At 31.8% G+C, this 13721-nt stretch overlaps 1 protein-coding gene across 8 annotated transcripts in view; it reads left to right on the plus strand.

Annotated features, from left to right (window-relative positions):
• The first annotated feature begins 2320 nt into the window (after positions 1–2320).
• Positions 2321–13721, plus strand: part of LOC132565335 (dual specificity protein phosphatase CDC14A-like) — a 30471-nt gene continuing 19070 nt past the window's right edge. For all 8 annotated transcript variants that reach the window (XM_060229978.1, XM_060229975.1, XM_060229976.1 and 5 more), the window contains exons 1-7: positions 2321–2635; positions 2785–2875; positions 3570–3645; positions 4705–4779; positions 10987–11079; positions 12157–12236; positions 13427–13493. In XM_060229978.1, the coding sequence (XP_060085961.1) occupies positions 2569–2635; positions 2785–2875; positions 3570–3645; positions 4705–4779; positions 10987–11079; positions 12157–12236; positions 13427–13493 (549 nt within the window). In that variant the 5' untranslated portion in view covers positions 2321–2568. The remainder of the gene's footprint in view (positions 2636–2784; positions 2876–3569; positions 3646–4704; positions 4780–10986; positions 11080–12156; positions 12237–13426; positions 13494–13721) is intronic.

Here is a 13721-nt window from a genome sequence, read left to right on the forward strand (position 1 = left end):
GTAATGCTTCAGACAAAATTTAACTATGAAAAATAGCAAAGGGCAATAACACATACACATAAATAATGCAAAAAGAGAGCGATGGTTCTTGTGCACTGCACTTCTCCTTGTTAAAATCTATCTACCTATGAAGTTTTATATTGATACCTCTCATAGTTTTAGTGTAATGATGCGGACAATAGGCAATAACTTCTAAATTATATCAAAACAAATGATGGTTCTTGTACACTGCACTTCACCTTGCTGTAATCTATATGCCTATGATTTTTTTTTATGTTGGTACCTCTCATAGTTTTAGTATTATACTCTGGACAAAATATTACAACGGACGGACAGACAAAGCAGCGACTTAAGCTCTCTCTTCGTGGAGCATAAAAACTACCATCACGGAATCGAACGGCTTAGTTATTGTTTCAGTCTTTCTGATACCACAACAACAAAACAAATAACAATGTTTTCAAATGTTTCACATACATTTATATGACTTTTGCAAAATGCCATCAAATTGAAGGGGTTTATTCTATTGAAAATCCATAAAAGAAAACCAAAATGTTCGACAAAGATTGGTATAAGGACAAATTTCAAACAAAATTTATTTCGCAGAGTCATTTTTAAAATGCGTAAAATCCATGCCCAGTGGGTGATACAATGAAGTTACGGGATATTTTTTATCTTTATACATTATATGCATCAATGTGCTCTATAGGATTGGGAGTACGTTATCATATTTATATGATATACCGATACAAAACTTCAGAGTAATTACTTTATTACTCAGGCTCGTTTGCCATACGCTGTGAAAATCCCAACCGAATCCAAGGTCGAATGTTTTCTTCTGCATTTCTGCTACATATGTCACTTACCTATTTACTCACCAAGACCAATAACTAATGTGCTTTAATAATTAAGACTTTTATTCAAATAAAACTGTAAATATTCCTACTGATTGCTTTATCATATTTAACAGGTAACACATACCGTTTAGACCAGTTTTTTTTCTTCATATCACTACGGCTATGCTATCCAGTGTCTCGTTAGTGTTGTAGTGGTAATGCAGTGCAAAAGTTTATAAATGCTTCTCTACATTGTGAAACACTAAATTGATTATTATTCATGTAATGTAAAGCACAGAAGAGTAATATTGCAAATTAAACTGTGCGCTATATTAATGATGTATATTATTTTCATACATTGTAATCAAGATGACATTGGTTTGGTACAGATATAAACTTATATGCAAGTGTACATAAACTACGAAAAGTAATATAACCTGACAACCAACATTGCTGAAACTATGCACAATTCACTAAAACAACTTAGATTTCAACCGTATATCATCATATATCGTGCCATTGCATTCCTTTCACTCGTTCACATACATTTGGAACTTTAATCAAGTAAGCCATACATAATTTAGTTATTTTGTTATGTGTTGCGAATTCCATACAGACAAGATCAAATCAACAAAAGTTTATCTTGAAAATGCATGTTTTAAAGAAAATGTTTTGTAAAAAGATTGATAATAAAAATATTTTTTTTATAAATAGTAGACCAGATACAAATCGTAGTTAAGGGGAAATTACTCGTTATGACTTAAGTAATGAGTTATGTCCCTTCGAACGTGTCCCTTACACTACAACGGAATGAAAACAGACCAGAATGATTTATTTACTCCTGACAATCCCTACCCATGTTTTTTTTATCTTTATTTTTTAACTCTCATTTTTTGGGGTCGGGATGTTAATTGCATTTTCATCGTGATTTTTGGAAGGACTTTATCAGTAACAACCATTGAAAGGATGACATTAACCTATTTTTCTTCTCTATTTTTGTTCAGTATTTCTTAACTAAGGAATGCTACTATAGACCACAGACTTAAATATATAGTCTTATCCATATATATCTATGGTCTTATCCAGGTCCAACTTATTAGGTGCAATCGAGCTCCCATCGGTGCCTCGATCTCAATCATTATAAAGTAGTGAAAACCAGATCAGAAGTCGAGTTTAAACATGCTAAGCAAATACAAGCTGATGAAAGATAGAATCATGTTCTGATTGCAGATCTTCCTCAAAACGAAGGAATAATCACTCTTCCGAATATGTTTTATAATTATATATAAATCACAGGAATTCAATTTCTTATGACCTGTGTATACATTCCAATGAGAATGACACTTGGGCACATGTTAGCATTTCTAATAAACAAAGATTTCATTGGCTAAGAACAGAATCGTCATGACGACAATTGTTGTCTGCATTTCCATTGGTTCAATCGAGTCATGTGATGTTATTGCACTCAACTTCGTTCCATTTCAAACATGGCCGTCAACTACGAAGTTACGAAGGGGGGTGACTAGTTTTCGCGTATTATTTTCACATTTTATGGCATACATTTAACGATCTATGTGTTTATGGGACAAGGAAAAGGCTACCCATGTTATTGAGATATTTAAGCATAATACGATTGCTTTGATTGTGCTGTAAGCACCAACATTTTTACCATCCGTGTGTATTCTAAAGAGCGAATCTTCATATTTTGAGAACCCCAGCAGGTGACTACCTTTCGATGTATTCAATACAGAATATGGCCGATGAGAATGATATCATTGGAAGTGCGTCAGAATTCATAAAAGGTAAGTAATTTAGATGGGTACGTGTGTGAATTTTGTAATTATTTTGAGTTATTCGGTTGGAACGATACGTGATCATTTTGAAACAAGTCTCGACAGATTGATTCGCGATATATTGGACTTTAAAAGATGGTCGATGCTTTCTCTTTCAGATCGATTGTATTTTGCAACTCTTAGATCTAAACCAAGATCGACAGCACATACACACTACTTCTGTGTCGATGATGAACTTGTATATGAGAAGTAAGTATATGTAAACAAAGTCATGTGTCCCGGCGTTTCGAATAACCTGGTTCAAGTTTGACACAAACTTCCCTGACCACCATTTCATGATTCCCACATTCCATGTAAGCTGGCAGCAAGCCAGTTACAAAGTAGCATATAGATGAAAAAGATTTGGAAATACAGATTGATTACATATATCCAAATAGATTGCAATAATCCCATTTCGTTATAACAATTATTTGTATGAACCATACCGTAGTTGTCTGTATACAGAAATTGCTTTATAATAGTCTTTGAACCTCAGTTATGACACTAGTTTGCAATTGATTTATAAACAAATTGGGGTTCACAGTACCTCCCAATTCCTTTTCTGTCTCAGTTATTGGTTTCTCGGATGTTCTGACAAATTGCATCCAACATAAATCTTTATATTGGATTGACTATATATTGAATCATTATTCCTTGGTACTGGCACAGCATATGTTACCAGAACGGGATAAAAAAAAACCTTATGCATGCAGTGTTTTAATTGTTGAAAAATGATGTTGCCTTCAAGGCAGAAACACTGAAAAAGTGCTTGAGGCAAGAAAAATATTAATTGTTATCATGCAGTGATCAATATCAGGTTTACTATGACACCTTATATACATATCTGTAGTAAAGCTTTTATAAGAATTTTGTTTTTAACATGTATACATTATTTGACTTGCAGTTTCTATGCAGACTTCGGGCCGTTGAATTTGGCATTGCTATACAGATATTGTTGTAAACTCAACAAAAAGTTAAAGGTAGGTACAAGTAAATGAATTTTAAATAACACACGTCAGATTCTATTTAACCCAAGAATGTGTTGCTGGAGAGAGAGAGAGAGAAAAAAGACAAAAATATCAGTAGTTTATTCTTCTGGATCACATTCTTGGAATATGTGGAGCATGAGAAATTCTGTTACAGGAACCTTCAAATCATCTTCTAAACAGGAAAATTGCATTCATCTTCCAAGGTATATTTGTATAACCAACATATCAAGAAATTATTGTCAATTCAGATAAGATTAATTAAAAGAAAATTTAATATTCAGTACATTATATCTTTTTACCAAATATTGTTAAACATGTTAAACTTGTGGTTTAATACTAAATGACAATACAGACTCACTATGCCATTTCTGTTATCAACTGTTGTCGACATTATATTACAGGATCTCAGTTTTTGGCTGTGAACCTATAAAAGGTGTTATATATGACCATTCCACTCTTTAAGTAAAGCATATTGACAGTGACTAGTTTTAGGTTCCATAAAACATACATTTACCCACACCTGGTAGTGACATTACCAAGCAGAATTTACATCAAATCTGAGTCATTAGCTTGTATCATAAGGTCATTGGTAAAGAAAATGTAAAATTTGATTGCATAGGTGTTCCTTATAAATATTCAGTGCACATAATTAAATTCTAATTAGATCAAACTTTTGTGCTCAGGAACTTTCATAATGTACTGAAATAAATTATACAACATGAACAAATATCATGTACAAGAGCATCACATATTATAGTTTATTTTGTAGAAATTTCTACCACAGTATTTCCCTGCAATTTTAAAATGATGATAAGCAGATGAACAGCTATAGATCAAACTTTCCTTTTATCTCATTTTTTTTTGTTTTTGTAAGTTTTAACACATCAGATTGCTTTTCATATACTGTTCACAGCTTTTTTTTTTCTTTTTCTTTTTTTTTTTTTTTTTGGAAAAGCATGCATTTCACTTTTCAGACACAAAATTATTGAGAAATATTTGATTTCAGACTTTTTGTTAGACTTTTTTATAAGATATCATATGCTTTTTCAGGCTCATTGTGGTATAAGTTTGACCAACTGTGATTTTGACAACACAGGAAATGACAATGATAATGTTATCACAGATGTAAGTGGTTTACACAACTGCATCCATGCATGGACTTTTTGATTCACCAAAAATGCAGTCAAAAGGAAGATGACATTTCCCTGTCAAATCTTGTTATGCAAGCTATTTAAATGATCCTGTTTATCAAATTCCTTCTCCTCATAACATTCTTGATATCTAATGTATATTAAACTTGAATTATGATATTGTGTTTTATCTACAGATATGATTGTTTTCTTAGACAAAAAGCACACACATATCCTTGTATTTGTGTTTACAACCAAAAGATGACATGATGGGATCTTTGACAATTTAGAAAAAAACAAGTTTTCATAAAAATATTTTATTGTACAAGTGTTGGTACTATTCCATCATATCATGTAGATATTGATATTGTTCAGTTGACATTTTTTTCCCAAATTCACACATCTTATCAGAATGCTCTAGAACTTTGAAAAGACAATGGCTTTGAATTTGCATCTTGAAATGATCTAAGCTGCATGGTCAGTGTTACGTTCATGCTAATTCAGAAATTTTATTATTTGAGTGTTTGTAATGTCTGAAGTGACAAGTCTGTTTTTAGCAGTTCCATGTGAATGCTGACCTTGCTTTCCCAGTAAGAGTTCAGACACCAAATTTTGATCACATGATTTGAGCATGATCACAGATTTACAGTTGTACGTTATCAGTTAATTTTCCCGCAGTATTGTGTGTGAACAAAAAAAAATAGATAAGGATTTAAGTTATTGCTCATATGTTTTACGACCAGATGTATGCATGTTCTTAAAGTGACTGATAGGTGTACTTGTATTTCACTCTGACACAATATAGATAATAAATTAATCAGTTTCAATGATGACAGTTTGCAAACATTCTTGCACAGTTTTGAAAGTCAAGATACTTATTGCAGTTTTAAAATGTGTATCAAATTTATATATAGGTATAATTTGTACCTGTAAAAGACACCAACTTTGAATAAAGTCTCCACTCTATTTAAAATCAGTCAAATGAAGGTCATAGCTGCCATAGGAAAGTTAAAACTGAAGACCTTGCTTTTCCTGTTTTGACGTTAGATCAGACATAACTACACTGCTTAAGCTTTTATGGTATTCCAATGGCTTTGTTAAAAAGTCATTTTTTTAACTCAAAACTGTGAGTTTTCTTTTAATTAGATGAAATGTTTTGAAAAAATTCTGGCTGAAATTCTAGTCAAAAAAGAAATAGAAAGGCAAACTTGCACCAGAGAAGCCAGTCATAATACTCAAGCCATCCTAATATTTTTAGAAACTTGATTAATCTTTCAAAATCAAAGTCATCTATGAACTTGTTTATAGTACCATATTTTCTGGATTATAAGTCACAACTTTTATCACAGTAAGTGCGTCTGGACAGGAAAAAACTGGCAGAATTTTTGGCTTAAATGTGGACAAAAAATTTAGGCGGAACGAAAGCAAAACATAGCGTACCGGTATGAGACAGCACTGCTTTTTGAAGGATTATCAGTCAGTCATGTGTTTGTGACTGAAACAGATTGTGTAGAACTGTCACTTGTAATTGTATACAGAATGATTTGAAGATTGCAGAAGAAATAACATTCTTGTGGATTTAATCAATCATACCTTGAATATAAATCACTTTACTTTCACAGTTACTACACAGCGATTGCAAGAAGGCATTGCAGAAATTTTCAATGGCATTTTGCACCCAGGAATCGATAGGTGAACGGGTGATAGGTCAAATTCTAAAAAGACCACCTTGCTTGTCTTGGATATGATTAGCTTTATGCAAATTACAAGGAATGATATTGGACTATAAGAATTTTATCAGCATGCAAGGGTCTTTGTTAATATTTAACAGTCCAGACACCAACTGAGAGATTGTTTAGTAAACAGTATGTAATGTCAAACCCTATATCTGCATAGACAATTCCCAAGCCAAACAAGTTTGATATTTGCTATTTTATGTATTTTGAAGGACCAGAATAATATTTAGATCAATGAACTTGTAGGATTGTTTGTGCATAATTTATTTGCAAACTTGTTTGACTGATGATCTTGATTAATTGCCTTCCATTGTCTGTTACATCAACAAACTTCGGTCAATGTTACAGTTACTATATCATAAGAAAGTATGTTGCTTATATTCTGGTGTGGCTAATATGTGGATCAAATTGGAAAAAATTGATAAAAATCCGCTCTGTGGCTTATATACTTGTGCAACTTTTAACATGGAAAATACGGTAGATATACAATACTCCTTAGTCTCAATTTGATGAACTGTCATGTATTCAGTACATTTTCTGTTATCATACCTTAGAAATGTGAATAATTCTAGAAACAAACCTGGCTAATGTTTTCTCCAAAGGTTACACTCTGAATCTTTCTACATCAACAAAGTTTTGTGGAAATAATTCTGGTAGGCTAACTAATTTGATTCATTTGAGGGCAGTAAGTACCAAAGGTCTTTGTTTAACTCTTGTCAGTAAACATTGTAGAATCCATCATTAACTGGCCATCTTTATGACATTTCATTTCGATGATGCTTGACCACTGTAGCCAACATCCTTCCACAGATTCACCAAACAAATATTCCATAAAAGTTGAAGCTTGTGTCTAAGAAAAAGCTTCCCTGATAGATAATTATTGATAAATTCATTAAAACTTATAGTGTGTATACCACTTTTCATTCACGAATGACAGGGTCAGTTAAATAGTTGTCAATTTGTGTCATAACTCCCATTGCAATGCAGTATAACTTCTCAATGACACCATGCAAATATGTGACACATCTGTCAAACTGAAACCAATTAATGTGTATAGTGTTATGTATATACCAGATAAGTCTTTAAAGGGCAAGATATGCATTTATCTATATCATACAGGGCATTGAACGTCTTGACAAGCTGGTTTTATATATGTAGGCCATCCAGTATTGTGAAAGTCTGTGTTAAGAAAAACAATTGTGGTGTATATTTCTACAGTTTTATAGCTAAATCCTTATCCCAATCTTTTAGTATTTTTTCTTCTTCTCTTTATCTTAATTTCAGAAATAGATTAGCAATTTTTATGAAAGGCATTTTGTTTTTAAAAAAAACACTTGGTTTAGTGATAACAGTTTTGGTTTTATTTTTGGGAATATTATCATTAGAACTAAATAAGATTCTGATTAGTCAGTTATATACATCAACAGGTGGGTGTACTTATAAGAGTACAGAGAAATTTGACAAATACTTTGTACATTGCTAAAGTATATAGCTTTATACACAATCAATTCTGTACACTCCACACATTGAAACACATACACATATGCTTCTTAGACTCACACAATACTGCTGCAATATGTATGTACAAGATTACACAATTCTGTGCCTCAAAGTTTGGCAGTCTGCCATTTTCTGAAGATGATGCACCTTGGTGTATACTCAGCAGACATATTGTTGTTTATGTATTGTGTACATTATTAAACCACAGGAAAAGGAAAGGCTCTGTTTTGCTATGCTCTGATTACATTCTAGGTTAGCTGGTGTGACAAGATGTCTATATATTTCCACAAACTGATTTCAACATTCAGGTTCTGGGCAGTAGACCACAAAAACAATGAAAATAAAATGTTTTGAGAGATATATCTATAAGATTTGATAGGGGTGAAGGTTATTCCCCTATGGCAAGCATCCAAGGATGTGTTTGTAAACAAGGCAGACTACTTCAGTATCTTCTACACTTAATGTAGGATGTAGAGTGTACAGAGAGGGGTCTGTTATCACCTTGGCCCATGTTGGTTAAGTAGATAGACTGCCCTTGTGTCACATTTTGTTTACTTGTATACAAATTACATGTTAAAACTTGAAAGGTATGCCAGTGTTTCCTGACAACCCTTCATTAGAATGTTTGTAATAGTTAACTCCATCCTTGATGGTACATATACCTGACATATGTCCCCCTTATACCTGACATATGTCCCTATATAAAACCTCTTGATATGTAACTAGATATAACTACATCCCTGATTATACTATCCAAGTTACAACCATGCTTAGAACTTCTTCATACACAATCATCATTGTTGAACCATAAGTACAATGTGTAAAAATAAAGGTTTAATAAGTTAGAAAATCAGCTTTAAATAATTGCACATCTTATACAAGAATATATCCAGTTACTCTATCTAGAACAAAGAGTGCAGAATGTGTGACGAAACAAATTTCATATATTTTTTGTCAAACTGTTTGTCACTTTCATTAATTAAACATTTTTATTTCATGTCTTGTTAACATTTAAGAGTTATGTGAATGAACTTTCAATGTCGGTCACTAGTACATACATGCAACAGATCCAATGTCAGTTTGAGACAGGTGAAAATCTATTTACATAGAATCACGACAGTGTAATGTACCGTAATTGAATATCCAAAGATTTTGATATCGCCACAGTAAATGTTGACACTGAAAACAAGCTTTCTCAATTTGGTTGTTATGAATGCAACTGTTATAACCAGATATCTTACTCTAGAATTATTTTCTGCTGACATAGTAGAATACTAATGATCTTAATTAGGTTAATAGAAATCCATCTAAAGATTAACACATTGTCCTATGGTGTAAAAAGTTCTTTCATGCCCAGAGTGTACCATACTATTGATCTAGACTTAATTATAATGACATTGACTTTGAGTCATATCAGAGCATTATTGTCATTTGATGTTAAGTTCATTTAAATGGTGACTCACTTCAAGTTAGAAACATAATGGTTGTGTAGAAAACAGAATGACATTAAAATGGATGGAGCTAAGACGAGTGTTTAAAGGTAGACGGTAGCTATAATAATACATGTTTATATATATGATAGGATTTAGGTAAACCTTGTACCCATTAAACTCCATGTCAATCAACGAGGGCTTTGTACGGTCCTTATCAGTCACTCCCCTTTCAACAAATAAAACTTATATACTTGAATAAAAGTTTGAACTGTATGGGGATTGGACTATAAACTCATTGATATCAAAAATCAATATGGAGGAATGTTTGCAGAGGCACTCAACTTTAAAAATGTGTAACTTCCTACTGTATATTTGTAAATAGAGATAAAATACCATGAGATAGATAATGAATGATTTTACCTGGGGTTAACAGTGTTTGATAATGATGGCACTTTTGTTCAGTATGTTTGCAGATCTCCTTTGAAATGAGTCCAGAACCTTGTGATTTTCATTTTATGTCTACATGTGATGTAGTACTGGTGTGTAGTTGTTTGGTGAACATATGTACATGAAGTTTTCAGGATATATATATCTTGTATAAACACATTTTCAGGATATGTATGTAAACACATAAATGGAGGACTCAACATTAAAGCATTTTTTAAACGTCACTCTAGGTACTTGAAATTGTATTTTTGTTTGTTTGTTTTTTTTTCATTTTGAAGAAAAATAAGTCATATAAGGAAATTTTAATATTTTAGGAATTCCCATGTGACAAGTCAATCAAATGTGTAATTTTTTAATATAGCACATATACAGGTTCTTGTTGCATGAAGTTAAAAGTTATGATACTGCATGTGTGAATCAACCTTTACAAAATACTGTGTGTAAAATAATTACCCTAGTAATTGTTCGTAAATATCATTCTCAGTATGATATTATGGCTTTGTAAAACAATTTTAATTAATTTAAAGGAGTTTTTTTATCTAGTTTAAAAAATAAAATGTTTTGCTATAAACTTCATTCAGAATTTTTATCAACTTGATGACTTGGAAAGTGCTCAAATTAGATTAAGACACTTATAGTGTAAGGTATAGTTATTTTTAAAAAAACAAATAAAAAAAACTTGGTTAAGAACTTACAACCACCTGCTTATGCTTCAGTTGGCCTGAATGTGCCATATATATCGAAAAAAAAAAATGTATTAAGTACACATAGATCCATATGTATTACATGTAGAGCTACATAAGTTGTTATAAATAATTCACCACTTGTGATAGCAGTATTGTCAAATCTGATTATCTCAAAATTACTGCTACCAAAAATAGGTATTTTGACTCAATCAAATTAACAGTAGACCTAGTACATATCAATAGGCGAAAATATTTCTAAACCTCCAAGGGTTTTTCATATGGAACATCAAGAAGTTCTGAATACATAAGGCTTTAGAGAAAAAAAGATAATCCAAATTTCAATATAGAAAAATATATATATAAAATCATGATGAAACGTAATTTGAAATCTTTCTTTCAGTCTTTCTCCCTTGCAAAGAAGAGAATTATACACTACACAAGTTTTGATGCAAGAAAACGAGCAAATGCAGCATTTCTTATATCTGCCTATGCGGTGAGTATGTATAAATGATCATTTGATGGTGTTAACAGATTTGGTGGCACATCAATTATTCAATAGCTATACCATTTATTGGTGTATGTTTACACTAGTGCTGCTGAAGACACCTTCACTGTACTGGTAGCTACTCATTACTTTACCGATCAGGCATGTGGGCGATGATTTATAATTCAAGGATGGCCATTACACAGATGCCTGTGATGAATGGGATAGAAAATTCAGTATTATCTTGATGATCTGTGTTTGTTAATCAAATGATTACCTATTTATCTATAACAGAGTACTAATGATTAGACTGAGAATACGGTAAAATTAGCAAAGTTACTACACATCATGTATATGGATTGGTGTTACATTGTATGGCCCTAGAAGATTTACTATATATACATAATACAATTGTATTTCAGGTGCCATTATCCAAAATTTAGATACATATCCCTATTTTTTCCACTATTACATGCAGAGATGATAGTGAAAAAACAAGTTTTTTTAAATGGAAAGTTACATATGTTTTATAGGCTGAGGTTTGTAAAGGTCAGTGATGCTGTTTCTCAGTTGTAAAGCAAGATCAGTAAAGAGGAAATGATTTCTGTAATAGATGTTTTGAAAGCTATCTCAATAACAATGTCTACTTATATTACAAGTTTTCTTACATGCAATTTTGAAAGTATTTCTTTTGAATTTTTTTGCAGTGAAACTGTCTATTTGTTGATAATTTATAACCGAAGTTTTGGTGGCTTCCTGAAATAAAGTGAACATGGCTGAAAGATGTTTAGTTATATAGTCCAGGAAATAACATTCCCAGTTCAGCTCATAACATGTTTATTGGATATGTGGATGTAGACGAGATTTCTACGTTAGATCTGTAGTGTTGTTACCACCTGAATACATCATTTAGTGGCCCCGTAGTGTCATATTTTAACTTTGTTTATACAGATCATGTCTTGGTACTGATTTTATTTTCGATAGCAAATTTCGTGTGTGTATCAAAATATGGACACTTGATGTAAATACTGATGTTTCAGTAGATACCTCATTACAGTTGTATATAAATGTGTTTTTGTGTTACAGATTATTTATCTCAAGAAAACTCCAGAGGAAGCATATAGACCTTTAGTGGCTGGCTCCAACCCACCATTTCTACCTTTCAGGTAAACTCACACGCAGAAATAGTTTTATGACAATGGTAGAGATTAAGAAGTCCAAACTCTTACATCCTGTTCCAAAAAACCTTTGGTGGGATTTAGGAAATCTCTGCATGTAAAGAACAAGACAGATTTAGATCTATAATTCATGGCCTTACCTCAAGTATTTTTTGCTGTATAGATATACTTATAGTCAGTAACAATAATTCCTTGTAATCAGCATATATGTTAATACAGTGAGATTTATGGTGATAAGAATAATGTTTTTTGTGTAGTGGACAATACTAAAGTCTTTAAAGGTCCTAGTTAAGTTCAGTCTATAGTCTGTTTCAAAGTTGTACATGCTGTCATTTGACTTACAATATAAAGTTATGTTCCATTTCATAATACATGTTGATAAGATCAATGGAGTTATTGAAATGTAGGATTACAGAGGGATATAGATTTCTATTGGTGACATTATTTGTCATGGTGCCAGAAACACTGATATCATTCAGGTAGTGACGTCTTATGTCAATATGTAATGAAGTCGGACACTCCAAATGTAGCTTTCTAGGTACATGGATATATACATGTATACACGTCATATGAGAATTGGTAGTGAAATTGACATTGTTATAGATAAATTTAATCTAGAAAACTCTTAACCTGGTTTCCAACTGAAGCAATTTTTCTGACTTGTTATATTTTTTATGTATCATGGATTAAATATTTATTACCCGTTACTGGTATTGCCAAATAAGTTTTAAAAAATATTCATTTTGTGTCAGTTTTGGTATGAAGAAAGTGTTGTTATCATTCATTCACATGTTTTTCATTCTAAGGTAGTTATTGTCATTTAGATTTTAGATTAAAGTTATTATTACAACCACACTTAGATTTATTTGTATTGTCATCATTAGCTCTGTTAATTGCAAATTCATTTCATATAAGGCAACAACAATTTCAAGGAAAGAATATATGGCAGTAATAATTCACAAATGTCTTAATTTCAAGGATATCTATGACAGTAAACACTCCTGTTCTTAATATCATTGAGAATTGATATGCAGTACTTTATAGATTGAACAATAGACTTTAAAAAAATATTTTGAAAAGCTAATGATACATTTGATCAGTACACAAAGTAAATTACTATGTAGAGAAATGTATTGAATAGTTTTGTGGTGTTGTAATATACTATACTTGTGTTGTAGGGATGCCTCTTTTGGAGCGTGTACATACAACCTAACGTTACTAGATTGTTTACATGGTATAAGTAAGGTAAGTTCTCTCTTCATTTGGTAGGCCATCTTAGGTGCTGATAAAATGTCTAGCAACTTTATTGGACTTGTTAAGCATTCAGATGAATATAGAGAATTTTCAAGCTTTGAAATATATTCAGTAGATAGAAAATGTCAATTTTGTATTTTTGAAAATTTGCCAAATGGTCATATATTGGACTTTTCAATTTCAAATAGCAAAGAAAAAAAGTATTCAATGCTTCAAATT

Source organism: Ylistrum balloti, unplaced genomic scaffold, assembly GCF_031769215.1.
Source record: "Ylistrum balloti isolate Yb309-2 unplaced genomic scaffold, AGI_CSIRO_Ybal_v1 Utg369716, whole genome shotgun sequence".
Lineage (NCBI taxonomy): Eukaryota > Metazoa > Mollusca > Bivalvia > Pectinida > Pectinidae > Ylistrum > Ylistrum balloti.